At 44.4% G+C, this 25,957-nt stretch overlaps 1 protein-coding gene across 1 annotated transcript in view; it reads right to left on the bottom strand.

Annotated features, from left to right (window-relative positions):
* The window catches only part of LOC122805996 (extracellular calcium-sensing receptor-like), a 221,952-nt gene that overhangs the window by 101,522 nt on the left and 94,473 nt on the right, over positions 1-25,957 (bottom strand). The window contains exon 5 of the mRNA XM_044076237.1: positions 11,272-11,395. Within this exon, the coding sequence (XP_043932172.1) occupies positions 11,272-11,395 (124 nt within the window). The remainder of the gene's footprint in view (positions 1-11,271; positions 11,396-25,957) is intronic.

A 25,957-nucleotide genomic window follows, 5' to 3' on the forward strand; every position in this document is an offset into this window, starting at 1 on the left:
CCATCCCTAATGAGATTTGACCACAAGTCCTGTTAGAAGTAACTGTAACACAATACCCCCTATTAGCAACAACTGGACTAAAAAACTTCTCCAAGGCCATTTACAACCTCTTTTGTGACAGCAGAAATAGGTGCATAGCCCCTCCCCCCACTGATGGAACAGATACCTATGCTGAGTTATACACCAATGCTTTATATGAGCACCTGTACAATTGTATTGGCTCTGCTGTACCTGATAGAACCAATGAAAGATCTTCAAGGAAAAATAAACCTGCCTGTTGCACAGCGGCCACTAATAGGCTATACAATAGGAGAACAAAATTGCTGTCTAAAAGTAGGAAGGAATGGTCTGAAAACTGGAAACACTTCTCCCTCAACTTAAACAAGAAAATAAGACTCCTAGTGAAGTCCTCCATAGCTAACTAGGAATCCAAATTAGCTTCCCTAGCTAAGGATAACCATAAGGCATTGTTAAGTTACATCTAGTAATCTGAAAGGTAAGGCATAGATTTGTGCTGAACTTGTAGTTAATGGTACTACATATACAAAACCTGTGGATATAGCAAACCTGCTGGTTAACAGGTTCAGTGAAAACTTCACTCCCCTCTCCCTACCGCATATACCACAAAGCATCTCTAAAACCTGTCCCCCATCAAGTATCTCCAAGGACCAGGTCTTAAATGCCCTCTCCAAGGCCAAAAACACAGCCTCTATGGGACTAGACAACATCACAGGCTGTGTTCTGCATGGGTTAAAACAGTAATTACCATCACCATTAGATATCCATTTCAATCACAACCTAAGCACTGGCTTCATCCTAGCAAATTGGAAAACAGCTACCCTCATCCCTTTACACAAAGTGGGTGCATCCACAGGCCCTGGGGACTATAGACCCATTAGCCTGACCAGCCTTAACAAACCAAAACAAACTGTAGAGCTATAGAACTGTAACCAACAACAGACCACAGCTCCAAATCAGGTGCAAAGTTTATTGGTTTAGTGCTTTCTTCTAGTGATAGAGACTTCCTTAGTCCCGAGGAAGTCTCTATCACGAGAAGAAAGCGCTAAACCAATAAACTTTGCACCTGATTTGGAGCTGTGGTCTGTTGTTATTGGTTACAGCCTGACCAGCCTTATTTGCAAGGCCATGAAATGAATCATCATGGACATTATTAACATATAATATAGGAAATCTCCAAATGCTTGACTCCACCCAGTTTGACTTTGTCTAGGGGGGATCATGCCAGCTAAAGTTGGTGGACACCTTTGAGACAGCCACCAAAGCTCGAGATGAATGGAAATCTGTGCATATGGCCTACCTAGGATTAGCTAAGGCCTTTGACATAATCGCCCGCTCAGGCATCACTAATAAACTCACCCAGCTAGATATCAACCCATATATTGTCAGGTGGACTGCAAACTGGCTCACTGATAGAACTCATATGTTCAAAATAGGGGACTCCACCTCCTCCAGCAGACCCATAACCAGTGTTGTTTCACAGGGATCGGTTCTGAGACTCCTACTGTTTAGAATCTCCTTCTCCAAAGCACAGGCTAAAACTAAAGGACTGTGGCTGACAAAGTTTGCTGATGACTGAAAACTGGGAGCAAACACTGAAACCCCTAGCGATGTCATCATCCTGTAAGTAGGTCTTATGCAGACTATTGACAGGTGCCAGAGTCATGAAAAAACTAAATGCAAAAAAATTCATTATCAGCCCCTTTGGCAAGGGTGATGTTCCTGCAAACTACCACATCAATAGCAATACCCTAAGAACACAGTCAGTGGTGAGATATCTGGACACACAGGTCGAAGGCAACCTTAACTTTGATCACCATGTCTCCACAGTGGTAAGGAGGGCATTTTATATTGTTAATCTGATAAGTAAGGGCATAGCCTCTAGAAAAAAAGAGGTCATAACCTCCCTATACTCTTCCCTCATCATGTCAATAATAGAGTACAACACTCCCTTTGGTATGTTCCTTTCCTAATAACTGCAGCAATTGGAGAGACCACAAAGGGCCCTTACAAAAAAAATTCAGGGTCTTCAAGATCTGTCTTATGCAGATAGACTGAAATCATTGTCACTTTACTCTGTGTCACACAGGCTGCTCAGAGGTGGCCTGTGCTTTGCTTATAAAGCTGTAATGGAAATGCTGCACATTCACAAGTCAAATGGCACATGGGTCACTCGCTTAAAGGACCTTAAGCCAGTGTGTGACATCAATAGAACTTGCTGGAGAGACAGATTTGTCTCACAGAGGTTGCACCACCTTTGGAGCAAGCTTTTTATTCATGTGAAATAAAGTCCCTCATTGGCCCTATTTAAGGGTAATTTGGATGATTGGATGGGTAACCAGAAATTCACCATGGGGGGTACCTCCTGTGTCTCTCTTGGACAAAAGCAGTACATGCAGATTTTAGTGTCTGCTTGAACCAAACACTCTTGGGAATACAGGTTGAACTTAGCTAGGCTTCTAAGGGCCCTGGGGACATTAACTTTGTAACCACCGATGATCCTGTGATTCTATGATAATGTACAACACAGAGGGTCACTCTGATCACAATCATAATCATCATCATCATCCTTCTTTTTCCCATTTTTCTACATGGGGGTTGGGGGGTCATGTAAAGTGTCGCCATCTCTCGATTCTATGCCACACTCCTGCCTTCTTTGACACTCATGCCTGATTATTGAAGATCTTCTTTCACACAATCCATCCACCTCTTTGCTAGATGCCCTTGTTTCCTATTAACTTCTTCCCGCCTGTCGCAAATGTTCTTCACTTGATTGTCTTCTACTTTTCTGCACATGTGCCTGAACCACTATGATCTGTGATCTGTTCAATTTGATTGTTTCTACAATTGGAGATACTTTGGCTTCTGCTCTTATGTCCTCATTATTCTTACTAACATTCTCAGGTACTTTATTTCTATCACCTCTAGCTTTCTCATATGCTCTGTCTTTACTGCTCAGGTTTCTGTACCAGACAGTAGTACTGGTTGCACCACTGTTTTGTACACCTTAATTTTCAACTTCTTTGGCTTTCATTGGCATGTACCTCACTAGACATTGGCATGTATCTCACTAGATAAATGCAACAACTGGAAAGGCCGCAAAAGTACCTCACGAAGAGGATCCAAGGCCTTAAACACATGTCCTACATGGACAGACTCAAAAAAACTCCAGCTATTTTCTGTCTCATATCATCTACTAAGAGGCGATCTCTGCTTGACTTGCAAAGCCATGTCTGACCTAGTTCTGTTAGAAATGCTACATCTAACGAAATCACAATCCCTCCATACCACATGCTCCAGAGACCTCAACCTCATTATCACAATCAACAGAACATGCTGGAGGGACAGGTTCATAACCCAGAGATTGCCCATGCTCTGGAATAGACTTCCCATATATGTCAAGCAGAGCACCTCAGTGGCCCTCTTCAAGAGAAATCTTGCTGAGTGAATGGGAAATAGAAAGTTGACCCGGGGATCACTCCAGTGACTCAACTTGATAGAGCCACTGGGAACTAATGTCGGGTGGCACGATGCCAGGGGACTTCTATGGGCTAGGCTTGTAAAGGGTCCAGGGCCATTAGCCTAGTACATACCTATGAACCTATGAACCTATTTTTCTGTCATACACTGCATCTGACACTCTATGCCAGTTGTCTGCAGCCCCTCTGATTCTAGCTTTGACTTCATCATTCAGATTTCCCTTCTCCTCAACCACCTTTCCCAGATACTTGAAGGTATTAACCTGTTCTACTATGTTCCCTTCTATCTCAATTCTCAGCTTCTGCTGCCATGTGCCTTCAGTTTTCCATTCCATTCCTTTGCTGAAGTTTTTGCTCAGATTTTGCCTGTAATGTCACATTGTCTGCATACAGCAACTTTGTTGATCTGTCTTCTCAGACCAGTTTGCTAATGTAGTCCATCAGCAGTATGAACCTCAGTGGGCTCAGATCTGAAGCTTGGTCCACACCCACTCCCACTGGGAACCTTCTGTGAGACCAAACACTGTTTATAGTTAAGTTACTGGGTCCTTGCACATAGCCTACACTAATTTTACCAATGTTTCTGGGACTTTGAAGTACTGCCAAATCAGCTTTCTTGGGACCTTGCCATATGCTTTCTCCAAGTCTAATAATGCCCAGTTGGACTCTTTCCTCCTCTCTAGCTTCTTCTCAACTATCTGTCTCACTGCAAACATCGGGTTAGTTGTGCTGCATCCTGATCTCAATCTGAACTGATCATTTCACACCTTACTTTCTACTACTCTGCATATCCATTTATCAATCACCTCTAGTTTTCTCCTCTGCTCTGTCTTTACTGCCCAGGTTCCTCTACCATACAGTAGTACTGTGTAATTCTAGATCTGGTAGTCCAATCCCACCTGCTGTTCAGTTCCTCATAGGATGATCTAAGGCAATTCTTGGTTTGTTGGGGAACCAAATAAATTTTAAAAGTAAGGTATTACATTTTTTAATACATGTTTTAGATGGAGGTAAAGATAATGATTGAATAACATATAAGATTTTTGGTAAAATCATTTTGATTATATATAGTTTCTCTTTCATTGTGAAAAAAATGTTCAATGTATTTATTAGATTCTTTATACTGATTATGCTGTTAGTATAATTGTAATTTATTATATTGTTAATGCTATCTGTTCTAATTATCCCTAAATAGTTAAGTTTTCTCTCTTTGACAATGTATTTAGTAAATCTATCAATTATCCCTCAAACTTGGCATTTATGGGTAGTATTTTTGTTTTGTATTCATTAAAGGAGATACCAGATTTTTTGGAACACTTCCATTGCCTTAAAAACAGCAGAAAGGGGACTATCACTGTCACGCAATGTCAGAAGAATCTCATAAGGAAATAATTGGATTTTAGAAACCAAATTCACATTTATGCTAATGCCTTTTATGTCTAAATTTGACCTAATAAAATTAGCAAAAGGTTCTATAATTAGATTGAAAAGCATGGGTGAAAGAGGACATCCTTGTTTAGTTCCTTTCAAAATTTGTATTGAATCAGAAGTAAAAATACCCATTTTAACATATACAAACCAATTGTCATAAAGGTTTATAAGATGTGTAAAAGTACTTGAAAAACTGCATTCCTCTAAGACTAACAAAGGATGCTTCCAATTCACAAATTCACAGAGTTAAAAGCACTTTTAATGTCTAGACTTATTAATGTTAGATTCTCTTTTGTTTTGTTTACATAGTCAATTACTCTGATTATTCTTTTAATATGGCCATAAGTATTTTGATTTAGAATAAAACCAGTTTGATCCTCATAAATCATGGACGGTAGAATATATTTAACCTATTAGCATGAATTGCCATGAATAATTTATAATCTACATTTAAAAGTGAAATTGGTCTGTATGAAGAGCATTCAGTTGGACCTTTGTTAGTTTTTAAAACTGGGGTGTTAAGAGTATATTTGCAGGAGGGAGGAACTTTTTTTAAGTCTTTAACTATAAAAAACTGTGTAATATGTTTAAGGCTTTTTCATATAGTAACTTGTAGAGCTCTGGTATAATTTCATCATTATGTGGTGCTTTGTTAGGTTTTAATTTGTTAATTTAAGATTGCTTTTCAGACATTGACATGGGTTTATCAATTAATTTCACTTGGTCATCAGATAGTTTATTTTATATATAAAGTAAAGTAAAGTAAAGAAAAGTGATCCTAGATCTGAGAAATCATTTATGTCCCTTTTAAAAATAATTTGTGATGAGCTTCATCAATGTATAAATGGCTATAATTAAAAATATTAAAATCCTCCTGTCTAGCAACACAAATAGTTCCTGAAATGGTGGACTCAAAGTCATTGTCTAATGTCATTATTTCCTTTCCTGGTTTGGGCTTGGGGGTGAGGTTGAGAATAATGACTGTTGTAATAACTGCTGTTGTGTTAGCATTGTCTCACTGACTCTGGTTTTTGTTCCCTCCTTTTCATTATCCTCTCTTACATGTGGGGAAGTGGAACTTTGAAAGGGGAACCTTCACATCCGTCAACGTGATCCTCTTCGCTATTAAAATTACTATCATTGTTTTGTTTATCATCCTTTGTTGCCTGTCTTTCTGGTACTCTCTTTCATTCCTTTTCAATTTATTGTCTTTTCTGTCAATTTTAGCAAACAACTTTCATATGCAGAAAAATCTAGATCTTGCAGAATAGAGCCTGTAGCTTCTTAAATCTCATCATGTAATGTTGACATATGTCTAATATTATCCTTAATAATAAGCTTCATTAAATTAAAGCCCATATTGTCAAAAAGTTCTAACAATTCCCCATGGAAAACCACATAGAAAGGTTCACTGTTACGACACTTCTGCTGATTAAACCCCCCAAGTAACAACGGGTGAAATACAAAAGATTCTCCAAGGGATAAAATGGGTAAAACTATTTTATCCTTTGAAGAATCTTTCATATTTTTCCCGTTATCATTTTTGTTTTTAATCAGCAGAGGTGTTGTGACAGTGAACCTTTCTGTGTGGTTTTACAAGTCTTGTGGCTGGGTTCATCAATTCTCCATGTAAGACTGAATTCTCTTCTACTCTGTTGGGAAATTAACACAACTTTATGCCCCTTGAATCTACTTCCACTGCAGGCTTTCGTCTAAAGAAATTGCCCAGTTGTAAAGATTTTTTGTCTGATAATAATGGTCTCTAAATTCTTAATCTGTTAATTGACCATGCCCTTCTCTTGGAATTACATATTATTTATAAATATACCATTCAAATTTTCTTACAACTAGAGGTTGACATCAGGCTCTAACTTGTAAGAAATGTTAACACAACTTGCAAGCACTTCAGTAATGTGTTGTATAGCTTTAGTGGTAATTCAGTGTTGCATATTGCTGCTAGCTTGTGTTAAAATGACAAATTGACTTAAATTCTTTGAAAGCTGCTGAATTAATAAAGTTAAATTATCCACTGCACCATGAAGTTTATAATGAATTCTCATAGATGGCTGTATGCTGTTGCTGTTGGAGCCTTGGAACAGCATGGCTTGATTCTAGGTATAAAGCCTACAAATCAAATGATTAAGTAAACCCGGCATAACAGTCCAGTAATCACTTTTTGCATGAAATCCCAAAGACCAAGCAGTTTTTTTGACATTTTAGGATGATTCATATGAATTTGCATGTGAATTGTCATTCTGTAACTATAAACATTTTGTACCTGTACCTGTACCTTAACATTTTTGGTCATGTGATTGTGAACTGATAAAAGAAAGTGGTGAATGAGTTACTGCAGGTCCTGATGATGTCTAGATTAGATGAAAGCACTAAACTTATGTACTTTACTTTTAAACATTAAAGATGTTTTGATGAAGGAAAAAAAAATCTTGCATATTGTCCTTGGATATTGCACTATGTTTCCTGTTAAAAGTGGTTACTGGTTTGTTACCCTGGGTTTGTTTCATTGTTTGTTTTGAAGTGAAAGTCAGTGTCTGAAAGAAACTCATTGATATGGGTAAGGACCAATACAGCAGTTACATATGGCACTCTTGATTTAGGTAAATATAAACTATAAAAATAATATTTGACTTAATAATTTGCTTTATGAAATTTAGGTTTGGAGATGGTTGCAGCAGCTTGAGAACATACCGTGCTAAATAATGCCATTTCTTCAGATAATAAATAAGATAAATACCATCCATAAATGTGACACACATTGTTTGCAATCATTGTTTTTGAAGGTTTATTACTGCAAGATTCAATCTTGCAAAGATAAAACTGGCAATCAAGTACATGAAACACTGCAATGCTGGAAACCTAAAGCCACATAAATTCATTAAAGTGCCTAGCAGGAGGCCCTTCTTCCATTACATGCCCATTTAAAATTCAGAGAAATGTTAGCCATGATGAGGAAAGACCTCATTATTAGCTAAGTTGCATGTCTCTTGAATCACATTTACTACCATGACATGCAGATCATTGCTAATCTGCACATTGCAGTAATAACCTGCTGCTTGTGTAGCCATTAGCATTCCTCTCAGTACCACTCTCACACACACAAGTACACAGATATGAACTCTCATACACAAACACACACACACCATAGTCCCTGTCCCTACCCTATCTTAACCTTTTGTCCATGCTCAGTACTGTGATGTGGTAGGTATAACCATGCAGGTTTCTTGAATTGCTCACCTATGTAGAGGCCTTCCTGCAGGTGGTTCTCAGGAGACGGTATATTGCTAATTAACATTTGCATAGCCCCACCTCCCCAACCCCCTGAATACCTCATTAGCATTCAGCACAGCCACAGGCCAGCCTTTCATTTTACTGTATGTCTTCATGTTAGAGGACTATGCAGCACTGTACAAGGACATTTGCTGAATCTAGAAAAGGTACCTCAATGTTTGTACCTCCATGTACATGTTGTAGTACCTTAATGAATTTTGCCCAATATGTCACAATGCCCCTCATATCTGAGGTTACGTGTTAGTGAGCAAGGGAATCGGTCTGTGGATAGCCAGTCATTGAAGATTTAAAGTTAATCTTAACTATTCATATTTCCATCTCTGTGAGCAGTCATTCGGCAGAGACCAGGACAGGATTCATCATCTGTCACATGTTAGAATCCTTACTGCCCCACAGGTAATAATTTAGTTTTAAGGCTTATAATAGGTAACAAGTTATAATTCTATGGTTACAAGTAGTTATGGTCTACAGGCTGTTTTTGAAATATTTTGGTTACTGGTTACCCACAGTATTGAGTTTATGAGTTTATGTTTAGGGATTTTGGAATTTGATTTGAGTAACTAATGTATTAAAGTCATTACCGGCATGGGTGATTTAGTTGGAATTATGACTCTGAGTTATATGTTATTACCTTATTCCAGAACTCCAGCTTTGGTTCACCTCACTGTACTCAGACATTATTTAACGGGTCTTTGTCTTCAGAATCCATAAACAAGCAAAACTGGTTTTCACTCTCTTTCACAATGGAACCTTATGAAATATGTGATTAAAGTTAAACATGACTGTAATGTGCTACACACTAGACTGTAAATATAGTATGCATACTCTCAGGCATTTTATGTTACTACACACAGTGGTCACCCACATACATTTACTAGTCTATAGTTAGAATTAGTAAGGAATGTACAATAAAAAACTAATTCAGAAATGAGCAACTGTGTATATTCAACATTCCCTATTTTAAACAAAGGTATTGGGGACTATTATAGTAAATTATCAGACTGCATGCAGGCAATGAGTATACATTAAATATAAATCCCAAACACGAAACATTGTTATCCTTAGTAAGCAGCACTGGAATTAGCTAATGAAAGAGAAGGAGCAGTTAGGAAAGTGATATGAACTTCTGCATACCGAACCCTAGATGACTGACTGTTCCTAGAAATAAAACAGAGTATTATATTAATTGCTGGTTTATAGTTTAGCACAAATTAATGTAAGTTCAAAACCTAACAATACCTGCAAGTGACTGGTAGGTAGTTAGATCTGCCAGTTATCAATAGGGAGGTATACAATCCTTATTTGTACTACAGGACATTCCCGTGTCTGGCAAACAGTAACCAGGAGTTGTCATACACCTAAATGAGGAAGATCCAGTAGGACAAATACATTTTGTAGTGGTGGGGGTGGTGAGATAAAATCTTGCCTGGAGTTCACTAAGTGGGATAGCTGAACAATCAACTAACCCCTCTTGATAGTGAGTCCATTACAGGCAAGTCTTGATATTGGAGCAGCTTTTGTAATGTCTTTGTTGGGATTTCTCCAATCACTAGACATTGCTAACATTCTTTTTATTGCAGAAAGTTAGCCAAAAGTATGCAAACTACATGTCAAGCCATGTTCACTCCATGTCACTTCACTGGAAAATAATGTATTTGTTTGATTTATACATATCATTCAGTGCTTTAGCTGTTGTCAGGGCTTGACTACAGTCCTGCATCCTTTAAAGCAGTGTGGAGTGAGGTATCTAGCCCATTAAAGCACTGAGGATGTTTCCTCATCTTCTGCAAGGATCTACAGTGACAGTAAAACTTATTGGTGGGAAAGTGTTAGAAAGTAGCTGCTAGGAAGGACAACTGGACAGTCACAGAATGGATGCTTTATATTATAGTGCCATCAAGTGACTTTATAGACCATTACACTTCTTGGGTTTTAAGTTTGTTGTTTTCTAATTTATGACATGTGTCTGTTTGTGTGTGTGTGTGTGTGTGTGTGTGTGTAAGAATTCTAGTGACTGCAAGTAACTGCTACATGCCAGACAGCATCATACTGCCAATAGCAGAATACAGCTGCAGACTATCAGAGAGTATGATTATATTATGAGCATCATCAGAAATATGGAGAAACCATTACAAAACCAGGGAGCATGATTTAAAAAAATAAATAAATGTGCTGACATAAGTTAGCAGTAACTAAAGCAAAAGTGTGCACCTCAGGAAAACATTTATGCTGGTGTAGAAATCCTACTTGTATGCAAAAAGGCTAAATAAAGTATAGTCATTTCCCTGGGATTCTGGAGTACAAACCTGTATCTTTCTGGAACAGAGAAGATTTCTGGGCATAATTCAACATGATAAAAAGTAAGTACTGGAAACTGTTACACAAATATCAGTGACCTGATTCTTATACTGTTTTTATTGTTCACATTTCTATGTGATATTTTTCTCTGGTTCGATCCTCGGCTGGGGTGCCTTCTGTGTGGAGTCTGCATGTCCTCCCTGTGGTCACGTAGATTTCCTTCGAGTGCTCCGGTTTCCTCCCACATCCCAAAGACATGCTGTAGGTGGATTAGACACTCTAAATTATCCCTAGGTGTGAGTGTGTGTGTGTGTGTGTGTGTGTGTGTGTGTGTGTGTGTGTGTGTGTGTGTGTGTGTGTATGTGTGTGTGTATGTGTGTGTGTGCGTGCATGTGTGTGTATGTGTGTGCCTTCTGTGGAAGGTTGGGTGCCAGGCTGGCAACTCAACACTGTAAAACTCCACTCATGAGCCAATCATGAGCGGACAGGTGATCAGCTGTGGTGACCCCTAACTGTGAAAAGCCGAAAGAAGAAGAAGAAGAAGAAGAATTTCTATGTGATATTTAATGTTGCTCATCTAAAATTGAAATATTTTTCTCATCTTCTCTGTTTTTAGGTTTCTTTTGTGGCTTTGGAGTGGACCCATATATTTATCATATTTCTTACAAAATGTTCAAAAATGTCCACATTTTCCCAATTTTATTATAAAATTAGATGCATTAAAGTCAGTATTATTTACCTGTTATGTTGGAGATTTCACCCTTAGAACAGAGCATACAGTCAAAGCAACAGATGGGTTGACCACTTTGAGAAACTTTTTGGTATCCTGGTAGGCAACTCCCACTGCAGACAGAATGCGGCACCTGCAAAAATTAAGAATATCTGTGCTTATGATGCATAGTGCTACAAATTTCATTCACATGATAGGATGGTATTAATTTCCATTCTAAACGAAGCTTGTTTTCAATGAATTATTCCTAGTGAACATCATAGCAGCAATTTGATGACCTAAACAGAAAATAGTTATGCCCATATAATTGTGGTCTGCAAATCTTTTTATTGCCAAATATCTTTAGTTACTCTGTTAACCATTACTTGTAACTGAATACACACAGACCAGTATTAACATCAAAATATTTATTTTTTTATCAGAAGAAAATATATGTTCCCTAGCTACATTGGTACACTTAATGATACAAAAGGCCTAGATGTTTTACAGAACAGAATATTGTAATCTGGAATACCATGAATACTATACACAGGATATCTCTGGCAATCAAAATGTTAAGCTTTATATTCTATATAAAACTGGTACATTTTCTTAAACAGTACTAATGCTCGGGTAAGAGCAGCATTTATATAGATAAATGTACTTAAATTATATTATTGCAATAAATTTAGGAGATGCGCATTATGGGCTTATAAAATTAAGTTATTAACAGAATCCCCGGGATTCATGAACCTTGCGCCAGGCGCACGCATAGCGTAGGCATCACAATGCCAAATATATCCGCCGAGTGATTCAGGTACGATCCAATTCCACGTGCACTACCGGCGTGCGCCGGATCTGCGCCGCCCCCGGCGTAGGTATGCTAAACACCCCATGTGCGGTGTTGCACCATGCAAATGAAGGCATATAGCGATCCACGAAGTGGCGCAGGTGTAGCATAAGGCCACGGCAATGTAAACCAAAAAAAACAGTTTACATTTACCCAAACATAACATAGGAGTAACAGAAGACCGTCAGCCTCAGGTATCACACTGTTACCATATGCCAATGGCGAAATGCACAGAGAATGTCAAAAGAAAACATGCACAACATGTAAAAAATAACATAAATGGTATGTCCACAGAAACTCACAGCAGAACCCCAGGACATGTTTGCGGAAGGTGCAAAACAATGAAATAATATGACAATGTTATAAAACAGCAGCGTAATACACAGCAGCTTCACAGCCATAATACACCATGGTATGCATGGAAAGCCACAACCACGGTGCAAGGGTTGCCAAGGACTCGCTGCAGTGTTCGGTGTGGTAACTATGAATTAGTAGTCAATGCCATGCAAATGAGGCAGATAATGCTGAATCGCAAAACCCCCGCCGGCGTAAGGCTGTACCAAACGGCGCAGCGGTAATACACCGAGGAGTGGCTCAGAGGGAATACATGTCACCTGCAGACGGGTGTGCCACTGTAGGAGGAAGCACATTGGAGCTCAGCAAACCTGGGCTGTACATTGCACAACACAGCTGCAGGACCGGCGTGTGGGGCAATAGTTGAGCTGAGAGCACACAATGTGCGCAGAGGTGCATGTGCATGAGGATGACTACGTTCCCTTAACCCAGTCATGTGACGCTCGCCCCGCCAACAACATCGGAAACAGGAAGGTGATGTTGAGAATATGAGGAAATGCGGAAGAAGTGTAATTGGAGTGATATGAGCAATCAACACTAATCAACCCACGAAGGCCAATCGGCGGCAGCTGACAACTCTGCATGCAGAAACCTGCAAAACGGGATAGGGGAGGCATATGAATGCAAAGAAAGTAGGTGAGGTAGCAGATTGCAAAGAGTGAAGACCTGACACAGCAGAGAGAAGCAGACAGGCAGCACAACGGCGGCGGCACACAAAACGCACGATATGCCATGTCCCAGAAACCACACATGACAGGGCTCTGCAGGATGCATGCCAGGAAATAGTAGGTGCAACGTGCAGAAATAGTAAGGGAAGGTCGAAAGGTAATCCATTGCAGGCAAGAGTAATGCAACACCAAAGGCAACAGCGTAGCAGTGCCAACGGTAAAACACGGAAGATAACCCCCGGATATGGCCATACAGACACACCCTATGACATCACCGGGTGCACAGCACAATAGTATAAAGTGTGAATACACACAACACACAGCCATGTATTCCCAAACACCGCACCATAGGTGTAAACACACGGGGAACTTTTAAAATGTACATGTTGGATGCTGCCGTGGCCGTGATCCATCAGCATGTGTTAGAGGCAGACGGTGTTGTGGAGGAGGGTGCCGACAACTACCGTAGGCCTCGGAGGAGAAGGAGAGTGTTCAGACCAAGGGTAACCTACCAGGGGCTACAAGACCTGGAGATAGTAGAGCGTTACAGGGTGGATAGGGACACATTACAGCAAATAGTGGAGCTGTGCCGGCCACGCCTGAGAACAAGAAACAACAGAGGGGAACCCATCCCAGTGGACACAAAGGTATGTGTAAGCTTGCGAATACTGTCCACAGGTACCTTTCAAAGGCCAACTGGGGATATAATGGGCATCTCACAGGCATCAGCATCCAGGGTACTACACCAGTTTCTGGATGCCATGTTACCACATGCCAATGAGCATATATACTTCCCCAGATCTCAGGAGGATTTGGCTAGCAATATGCGCCACTTCCACCATGTGGCACAATACCCAGAGGTACTGGGTGCGATAGACTGTACGCACATACAAATCAAGTCACCACCTGGGGAGCAGGGTAGACGCTACATAAACCGCAAGGGATTCCACTCCATCAATTGCCAGGTCGTGTGCAATGCTCAGGGCATTATCATGGATGTGTGTGCTGGCAGCCCCGGAAGCTACCACGACTCCCATATCTGGCATGCCTCACAGCTGTACCAGGTATTCACCAGGGGGGACATCCCACAAGGCCACCTCGTGGGGGATGCTGGCTATGCACTGGAGCCGTGGATGATGACTCCCATCAGAAATGCACACACACACATGCAAGAATGCCATAATGAGGCACACGCACAAACCAGAATAATCATAGAGCGTGTGTTTGGGATGCTGAAATCACGGTTCCAGTGCTTGGATACATCCGGTGGAGCCCTGCAGTACTCTCTAGGCACATGTGCCCACAGATTCATAGTATGTGCCATGCTACATAATATGATCCTGCGGAAGCAGCTGCTGCAGGGACATAACGGTGAAGGGCCACAAAGCCCACCACAACTGCCAAGGCCAGTCCAGGCACATAGGGTTCAGGACCAGGAACACACTGTGCCAGCCCCAGTAGGCAGACGGAGGTGTACCCAATATGCCTGTGCCCTGGCAAAGAGGGAACGTATAGCACATACTCTGACAGTGTAGGCCCCATGGACTGACACCTCCCTACCTGCACACACAGTAAAATGGACGGCACACAAACATGACCAACCGTAAAGTGTACCGTATGGGTGGCCCCATGTGTGACTCCAACATAGGCAGCCCCCAAACACTGTACACCCAACAGCCAGTGGAGCATGGAACGCCAACACCCGAACAGTACGCGGGTCCTACAGCAGATGGCATTGCTGTATGCTGCCACGTTCGCCGCAAGGTGTATACATATAAACATATATATATGTGTATATACATATATGTAGATAGATATAATGACATATATAGAAATATATGTACACATATACATATAAGTACTACAGTTAAGACAGGGAATCAGAGGGATGTAAGGTGACTGAGATGTAACACGCGATATCTGTACATAGTATACACAGTGAAACGACAACCTGAGCATCCCAGAGGTTCAACAGAAGAGGATACCGCCAACCATGGAACGGGTAACATACCGAAATGCATAACCGTGAGGCGGAAAGATCGCCAGACCACAGTACTGTAACAGTACATGCGCGGGTAATAGTAAGATGATATGAGGGGAGAGGTAGACACCGCCGCCGGTGTCACGGCCCACGCAGGTACTGTGTGCAACCGTCCCCGTGAGTGCCGTAGTATGTGTACGTGTGTGGTGAGGGTGCCGTGTGTGTTGCTGTGTGAGTGTAATGTGTGTGTCTCCGTTATATCTGTATGTTGGTGCCATGTTAGAGGCAGAGTGGAATAATATGTGTAGGCATACAGTACACTAGCCACAGGCATATGTACACCAGTAGTCCCAAAGTAGTAGTGAGAGCCCCACCCTGGCTAGGCGTGTTGTGACGTAGAACGATACAAAGTGACAATGTCCCAGATTGTAGCACAGGAATATACCCCACAGGAAATGTAAAGGATGTATGTAATACTCATGCCCGTATGTATGACACCGATATGTTAATTGCAAAACGATACGTTGGCAAAGTCACACAGCAATAGGTATGTACCGCGGAAATACGTATGTGCTACCCCAGTACTGACCGTGGCCACGTATCGGCCCGTAAACACCGCTGTGTGTTCTACAAGTGTCAGACAAGCAATCCCCATCTGAATAGGTGGCAACCACTGGCAAACAGGCCATCCCAACAACAGGGCCACAATGACTGTAAATATCTGGGACAGAATGACAAGGGATAGCCGTCACGTACAAACTACCGTTGATATACCACAGATGTGACGGAGGAATACATGCATCAAGCACACCCACAGGTGATACCGACACCACATGACAACAACACAACCTACAATCCCATACCAACAGACAATTAACTGTCAACTCTCCAGGTAGGGATGGAGCACACAGACAACTATACTGTGTATGTAGAGATGCAAGGCCCACAACCCGTATCCGTCACCTACAACCACCGATATCCCCCACCGTACATATTAAAGGAATACAAACCGTAATAGCAGCACAAACATACAGGCAGTCAATGACATCTGCATAACCGCAACATCTCGCATGGGAAACACAATCAAAGGCGGATGCATACTTGCATGCATTGTTCAAAGGAATACAACAGCCATGTTACACATCCGAATGCAATACGCTATCAACAGACGTCGTCAGGATAGGGACACCCACATGTCGAACCAAATACTATACCCTACACACACAATCCACAGCTAACATCACTGCGAAATATACCTGTCGCCACACATAGCGGCTGCAGTTACACATAACATAACACAATACAGACCATCTCCATGAAGGTAGGGCAAATAGCCAACGCCCAGGTGAGGAATCCAACCATACCCCAGTTACGACGTGTAATTTCCGAATGGAGTAGATGCGCAGGTGATATGCACATAATTACTCACTGAGGAACAGCAATTGGTGGGATGAACCCACATGTTGCAGGTATCGACGGATATAAGGATGACACTCAGGATATTCAAACCGTATGCTCATACCGAACCAGCAGTGTACAACCGAAAGTGAAATAAAATGGAAAACCGATACACGGAACGAAACACGGAAGGAAACACCGACAAGGTATGTAGAACACACGATATGTACGGTTGTGTAATGCATGATGTGTATGACGAAGCTGTACTGTATGGGAATGGTGTTTGTAAGTAATGACACTTGTCCATAATGCAGAGAGTGGTGAAAGGTGGTTATGTAGTGCTAACCTGCTGAGCATACCATCGACTGTGGACACCGTGTGCACAGCAGTGGGACATCATGTACACAGCCGAGACACCACAAGGGCTGCCACAGGGGGGCATTAGAGAGAACAATGCCAGACCACACGCCAATGCTGGCAGTGGATGTCCAACAAGGAAGTGCCATAGCAGGGGATAGGACATGTATGTATACTGTCACAGCACGCATGTGTATGGGCATATACCGTCGATGTCATACGTAATGTGTAGCCGATGTGCACGTATGCCCTGCAGTAGGGGATACTATGTCAACTATGTGTAATGTAAAGCTGTCAGGGTGGATATGACAGACATTATACACAGTATCACAGGCATATCATGCATAACAGAGGTATCGCCTATTGGTATGTACAATAACAGGATACATATGTCCTGTAGGTATGGGACAGAGTAGTAGCATTATAGCCATCCGAAATGGAAGGGTCACCAAGTAACCATGCCCAAAGGATCTGTAGCAGGTGCACCATGGGCAACAATGAAGTCTGGCAGGCCCATGTGTAAACACATATGCAGTGTACACAGTAGTGTCACCTCCCCATGGTAGTGTCCTGTGAACAGCAGAGGCGGGTGTCAACTGCATGTCTACACAGTACCGCTGCTGTAGTGGTACCATGACTATGTGTCACCCAAACAGCAAGGGAGGTACCACATGAACAGTGCTACTGTGTGTCCCTGTGGGATGTGCACAGGACCTATGTTCCACAGCATGGTGTGTGTTGTGTCTGCGGAAGTAACACAGAAGCCAAGCCCATGCAGTGTGGCGTGTGTGCACATATCCATGAGCAGTCCGTTCACACTGCCCACCGCAAATGTCATGTATGAGGAGTATATACATCAGTAATGTGGAGGACATGGTCCATGTCAGAGCAGAAGACACCCCTGCGTATGTGGTATGCAGATGTGTACAGATGTGTTTTCCGTATGTCAGCCGCATATGTAAACTGTCTGAGCCTGGTACACATCGTGGCATGACAATGCTGTGCCATGTAAAGTTGTAGCTGTTGTGGAAGGTACACCATAAATGTGGTATTGTACCCTTGACCGTGTGTAGATGTGTGTATGCCACAGGTACAATGGCTACCTATGTACCAGCATCACACACAGTACAGATAGGTGTGGCCCTGCAGAAGTGTATCCATGCCACAGTGGAATACGGTAACCACAGGACCGTGTGGGGCATATGTGTGTACAGCAACCATGTACAATGTGATATGTATGTATGGGGCCAGTATCCATGTGATAGTCAGTGGGTGAATGTTGCTATGCAAAGGTGATGTGCATGCACCATGTGTCATGCATCCTGATGCCATGACACTCATATGATGTATCCGCCACACTGACACCCGTATGGTCGGTATCAGTATGAGCTGGTGGAGCAATAATGGCACCAGGTATGTAGGCGTGTGATATCTAGGCATGGACAGTACTCTGTGACAGCATGTTGTGTATGTAGGCAAATAGTGAACATGAGGGGCCTCATGACCGAGGACTGTGTAATGCCATATGTACCTGACATGTAGTAGGTACTATGATATGCTTGCACCACTGTGTGTCCTGTCCACGAGTTATATAGCATAACATCCTGAGACACAGTGTATGATGTGCAGGTGGATGTGTACGTTGCCAATACCAGAACGTGGAATGGTGGTGAAGGGCAATGTGAGGACAACGTCTGATGTGTTGGCCTCTGTACCACTCCAACCACCCATGCAATGGTATGACAGGTGGCCAGCATGTGTATGTGGCGTGCTGTGGCACACACAAGCCCAACAAGGGTGCCAGGAAAGGCATGGAGGCCATCGATGTGTGCGGGAAGCACATTTGGGAGGATGTGCCCCAGTGCCATTCAGAACGGTCCAGTCATGTGTGTATGACTGCAGTCCCACATGTGCAACGCAGTGCCACCCATGGGTAGTGCGAGAGATGCCGCTGCGTGGCGGTCAGGGTACACAATGTCCGACAACAGGCTAGCAGTGAATATAGCGGGCTGGTACGGAGACATATACCAAACAGGTTGGTGGGACATAACAGCCAGGGACATGTGAAGGTGACATCGGGCCAGTGTCCCAGGACATAACGTGTGCATGTCAGTACCATGTATGTGTCCACAGGGACACTATGATGTCCATGTATGGATTGTGACCCTGTAGTGAGTGAGAGTGTGTATTGTTGGTAAGTACACCATCGCCTGGCACGTTGCCAACATTATCTCAGTCTGCAATGCCTGGGTGACTATTGTATGTGACATCGAATGTGGATGTAGCCAAACAATACAGACATACCACCACACTGCCTGAGGCCCCACACCGCAATGTGCGGCAGTCATGTTTAGGTAGCTAGCCTTGGAGCATGTGACGGACCTTGAGGACCTACCATGGCTGACAAGTGATGCACCCCACACATGTGAATATACACCACCGTGCAACAGCCTGCACATGTGCTCGTACATCATATGTGCATGGAACATGACCACCACCATGGCGTATGTGAACAGGTCAGTACCGCCATGTCTCTGTGTGGAATAGCATGGTCTCTACAATTGTGTACATGCTACGGAAGCGCACTGTGGTATGTGTCAGCATATGTATGTACACTGTCCATCTGCCGGGGTGTCATGCCATTACCAACTGCTGTCAGCAGACGTCAGTAGTACTGGTTGTAGTACACATGTTCCGTGTATGCTGTGATGGGTGTGTTCCCAGGGTGTGGCTAGCAGGGCTGTGAAGCATATGTGTTCATCCACCAAAGGGGGGATAACCCCAGGTGCAACACACCAGACACATGGAGGTACTGTGCATGCTGAGGGTAGTGTAGGTATGGTATGTGTTGTGTAATGTGTCAGCCAGCTGGGCAGAGTGCATGTGTCAAGCATGTGTAGGTACATGGGTGTCTATTCTAGGGAAGTGTGGGTTGCTGTCAGCACATGGCAGTATCAGCTGTCTGAGGCCCAATGTACAGTATAACAACACAGATGGCATATAACCTGTGATGTACAATGTCAACTCTGTCGCGTGTTACAATGTGTCTACCGGTCACAAACACGGGTATCCGCACATTGAGCACCTATGATGTATTGAGTTAGGCAACTATCCAGGATGTGTGCAAAACACTGTGTGATGTGTGATCCCCTCACCTGTGGGTGTTGCAGTCCAGGTATGTGCCTGGGAGGTACGATCCGTGTACAATCCGTACTCGCAGGCATGCTGCACAGAGCATGGAGGCAGGTCCCAGTCACTGCAGAGAAATGTGAGTGGTGCAATAGTGTGTGTGCCTTGCTTGTGTGCAGCACAGTGGAAGATGCAAGCATTGTCCCACATGACCCCATGCCGTGCCTGCCTGTTACAGCCCTGCCGGAGACAGTATGTGACACCGCCACAAAGGCAGTATAGCATGTGAAGATGTACATGTGTGCTCCACACCCCAGGCAGATGGCTGCAGGTCATGAGTGCCACAGCAGTGTGGTTTACCAGGATTGTCATAGCGGTCAGATACCACATGCCTGTACAATAACAGTATGAGCATAGGCAACAGTTGCAGTGACACAGTAGGTCAATGTACAGTGTCCATGTGTTCAGACCACTGCCTACTGTACACTTGGCTAGACACACACCCAGAGGGTAATGACACCGGTGAGCCATCGCATGTCCCAGTACACGTAGCCTGTGTAATGCCATCACAGGGCGGTCACAATAACATGTTGTATGAGACATATATTGTACCAGGTGATGTGTCATGTGTGCATATGTTGATTTGCACAGCTGTTCACACGTCCGCAACATATCAGTGCATGATGCCTAGTGTAACATGATGTGTGGAACTGCACTGTGATCCACAACAGGGTCATCCGAGACAGGTGTGTTGTGAATGGTGTAACCCATGGGTCTGCGGGATATACACTGGTGCTGTTGGCTGCCATGCTGGGGGTCACCAGTGGTGCCTACAGTGGTCATACAGACATACTGCACACATTGTTCATGCAGGAATGTCCATTGTTGTAGATGATGTGTTACTACGTGAAGGTAGGTGTGTGTAGTGAATGTTACCCATCCAGATGTGACCATCAGGTGCAGTCATGGTTGTTGACAGCATCACACCCATCCACAGCTGTCAGCACCCTGTCCCCAGAATGGGTATCAGCCGTCCTCGTACTGTGTGACTAATGTGCAGATGGAGGAACACCTACTACTGGCTGGCTAACAGTGTCATCTAGGAAGGCTATGTGATGGCTGGAATACACCGCTCTAATGTATAATGATGGTATCCCAATGAATTACATTGAATCACATATAGTAAGCCATGGCTGGCATGTAAACCCTGTACAACAATGACTGTGTGACCGACCCAAACAATGCAGAGCCATGTTGAACATGCACCCGTTAGAACACCAAATGAGGAATGTTGCACGAATTGATGTACAACTGTCAGCTATGGGCACAGCATGGATGCAGATGCACATCCCCACAGGCAGTACCGCTCAGTGTTGGTAGGGGGGCATTGCACGAGTACATGTGACAGTTGCTGTACTGCCACATGTACTGCATATCCGTCATATAGGGGTAGCAGTGGTACGTGACTGTCGGACATGCCTGTACATACGACCATGTCCCACAGGATATGTGTTACGTGTGTACAACACCTGTTGTACCGTCATCAAGCTGTGAAGTGTATGGCTGCCAGTGTACCTGTGTGACATGTTGTGCAATAGGTGCAAAGGTATGCAGTAGCGCATTGCATGCCCACATGTCCCACACAGGTGCATAGCCTGAACATACAATACAAATAGCGTGTTGGATAATAGCAACCCACAAGAGGTGATGGGTATGGGTGGCAACCCACCACCACCTGTCCGGGTAAGGTGTGCATGTTCATGACACAGTAGCACCTGAGATGTTAGCAGTACAGCTGTACAGGGCGGCATGCATATTTGATCACTAATACCCTTGCGTGTTCCACCACTGGCCTGTTGACAGACAGACACCAACACAATGTGCAGCATTGACATGTGCACAGCACATCACCGCTGGCTACAGTAGAACAGGGTTACTGTGTAGACATGTGCACAGAACATCTGTGCCAGCCACAGTCAAACTCGGTATGTGTTGAACCCCACTGTCATTGTAGCCCATGCCACAGACAGATGTTCATGCATCTGTGTATGTACGGCTGGGAATGTCCCTGGCCTAGCAGTATAGCTGTGTCAGTGTTGCGAACAACATACTGAATGGGCTGGGTGTGTGAGGTGTGCGTCATACGTGTATGGTCTGATGGATGATCCCAGCAGTGCCCCCGCTATGTGAACATCCCTGTCCCCATAAATGGATACCTATGCTGTGCCAAACACCACGGTCCCTGTGGGAGGGATGGTGCTGTGCGGTGCACCTGCCGACATGCCGGTGGCAGCAGGCACTGGATGTAGGCATATGTGGTACCCATGTCAGGCCGGGGTACCATCCATGTGCACGGGATATCATCATGCAGGCACATACAGCACTGTGTTGAACAATATCACAGGACATAGCACCTGTCAGGGGTAATGTGCATGCATGGATGTGCGATACCAGCATGCACCATACACACACCCACCAAGCAGCATGCTGCCTACCCTGCAGAAGGCCATTGTCCACACCATGATGATAGACATGCGTAATGTCCGTATACCCATAGCAATGACATATGGAATGGACAGCCACCCTCCCAATACCAGTATCCCCCAGGTGGGACACATCCCTGTGCCATGTATGTGACATACCCTGCCATACCATGCAGCCCTGTTCAGCAAGGCTGCACGTGCCATCACAGTCATAGATGGTGTGATGGCCAAATGGCACTTGCACTATCAACTGTCCAGAGCAGTAACGTGGCACTGATGCACCTTGTGGTGTCACAGGTGCTGTGTGTTGGCGTGTACAACGTGCGTGCACATTCTATGTATGACCATCCCTGCTAATGTCATACGATTACACTTTGTCCCATGTGTATCACATGTGCAATACAGGCGAGCCGTGGCAGGTTGTCCAACACCTGTACAGTGCTGTGTAGATGTACATGGCACAACACATGCATGTACAGGTGTCCACGTGTATGTGTGCAGTGCCACCGCTGACATCCATAATGGCTGCGTCTGTGATGCCTAGCGACATATACACAGCATCCAGGTGAACAGTAGAACTGTGCGCACATTGGGACAAGTGCCAACTGGTATGAACACAGGTGCAGGCAGGTACACATGTCCACAGCAGGTTACCATCTACATGGGGTGTGTACAGTGTGATGAGTTGACACACAGATATGATATGATACCCGCTGCATAACGGTGTGACAGGTGTGACAGCAACATGTCAGCTGTGTCAGTGTCATGATGCATCGCAGAGATTACTGTGCAGATGTCGTACATGTCATAGCAATGTATGTCCAGCGGTATGCCAGTACATCAGTGTAAATGTGACCTGTCACCATCATTATGTCTTACAGATAATGCCACGTTCACGGCTGCCAGCCTTTAGCCGCCAGGAGGATGACGTAATCATACCGTTGCTCCATGACAACTATGACCTGCTATTCAGCCATGTTCCACAGCAAGCGCAGCAGCGGGATGACCTGTGGCAGGATATGCGCAGGAGGGTGAATGACGTGGGTGGCAACAACCGCACCTACCAGCAGATACGCCGACACTGCATGGACCTAATACGGCACACGAAACAGTGTGCTGCCACAATCGCCAGAGAACAAGGTGGAACAGGTGGTGGGCCACCAACCCAGCACCCACTCACACACACGGAGGAGCTCCTGGCCAGTCTGGGGACACCCAGGGAACAGCATGCAGAAACACTAGCCGCCATCGTGGAGGTGGGTGTCTCCCAACCAATGAGCCTGGAGCTGCCTGGTAAGTCAGTCTTGCATATGTGTATGATATCTGCTGTAGGTGTGGGTGTCACTGTACACCACGTAATGTACCAACACATGCCAGGTATATGGGCACACAAGCTGCATACTACAGTATGCTACGTTGTGTTTGCAGACGTGTGCATACCACGTGCTATCACACAGGTACATGATGTGACATGCACAGTGCTTACTGTGGCTACAGTCATGGATAATGTTTATACTGTTGTGTCGCCCCTATACAGGTACCTCTGGTGTGTCGCACAGCCATGGGTTCCATCGCAGGTGAGACTGTTGTTAGTAACAGGCATGTTACAGTGTAGAGGTATTTGCCATGTGGCCAGGTATAACATGCACACCTGGGTTCTGCTCCAGTCAGGGTATACAGGTCGCACCACCAGACACACACATGCCACCCATGTGCAGTAGATACAACCGTTAGTATACACCGGCATGAAACCACAGTACCTGTCAGTGTGATATGTGCAGTCAGCTATGCATACAATGATGGAGGTGTTCTACAATGGATGCATATGTAGTATGCATTGGAACACCATTTGTGGTATGCACACAGTACCACATAGTGAGCTGTGATGTTGGCAGCACACAGGTGTCACCAATGTGACATATGCCCCTGCATTGTGTGCAGATGTTGTGATACGGCACACGACATGTCCCACGCCCGTGGTGTTCTGTCTGCAATATTGTCACACCATGACATGACCTATGCCCGACATAGTAAACATCCACACTGTTGTCTGCATAGCCTTCTGGATTGTGACACCTCCGACTTGTATGGGTGTATGTCACATGGGCCACCACAGGGATGGGTACACGATGCCCATCACACACAATAGTCCATGACCCAGTCAAACATGGCCATGGGTGATAGCCACAGGCATGCTGCCACACAGTACGTCTGAAGTGGATAGACACCGTTGCACATTGTCCACACATAGTGCGATCATAGCCGTAGTGGACCACCTGTATATCTGATGTGGTACACCAGACAACCGGAATGCCTGTCTGCAGCCACCGGAGGTGCCACCAATGTCTACCATATACGTGCTGTGGAACAGCAAGACTGTGTTGCAGACATGGCAATGCAATGCGTCTATGTTATGCATCGCACAGCAACATACCTGTGTCCTGTTGCCATGCAGTGGCACAGTGCCTGTACTCCCCACTGTATAACTATGTGCATGGCTCACACCAACCACACCTGCACAGACATCTTTGTTACACATGCATTCTATCTGTAGCCTGTACACATTACACTGCACTGTGAAGCCCAATATGATGTGGTGCATGTGGTGGGAAACCATTGTCACATGTCCACATGTTATCGCACATGTCAGCGGAGTACATGTCAAGGTGACGCCAGCCATGTGTACTGTTAACCTGCCTGTGGCCACATGGTGTATCACGGTGACGCATGCAAACTACAATGAATGTGTGTACTGCATGCCTACTGATATGGCACCTGCTTGATGTAGTGTGCACACCAGGGTAGTATGCATACTAACACTATTAATGTCTGGCCTGCATTCTCTGTGCTGTGGTGTGGGAATGCTGCATGCCATCTGCAATATCACATGCATGATGTGTCTGTGTGTGTGTGTGTGTGTCTGCGTGTGTGTGTCTGCGTGTGTGTGTCTGCATGTGTGTGTGTCTGCGTGTGTGTGTGTGTGTGCGTGTGTGTGTGTCTGCGTGTGTGTGTGTGTGTGTGTGTGTGTGTGTGTGTGTCTGCGTGTGTGTGTGTGTGTGTGTGTGTGTGTGTCTGCGTGTGTGTAATGTACCTTACAGTATGTCTTTGTATTCACAGGTGGTGTAGGTGCGTTCCCCTCCTGCGGTCCATCTGATGCTAGTGTCCCCACAGATACTAGCGGTGATGACCATATGCATGAGGTACAGGCAGGGTTGTCAGGGGCAGAAGCTGTGCCATTGGTTACCATCCCACCTATGTCCCCCTCATCCCCGCACATGGTTCTGATGCCGACACATACCACATCACTGTTGCCCATAGAGGAAGGACAGTCAGTGTCTGTTGGCATTGAGCAGGAATGTGTGGTGGCTACAGAAGGTGTGTGTACACACCATGTTGCCAGTGTAATGACTGGTGATGTGCCACACAGGCATGTGGCTGGTGCTGCTCGTAGGAGGACCTCTGGCAGACATGCACCTGCTGTACAGGGCGCAGCAGC

This window comes from Protopterus annectens, chromosome 7.part0, assembly GCF_019279795.1.
Source record: "Protopterus annectens isolate FY-2018-M chromosome 7.part0, PAN1.0, whole genome shotgun sequence".
Taxonomy (NCBI): Eukaryota; Metazoa; Chordata; order Ceratodontiformes; family Protopteridae; genus Protopterus; species Protopterus annectens.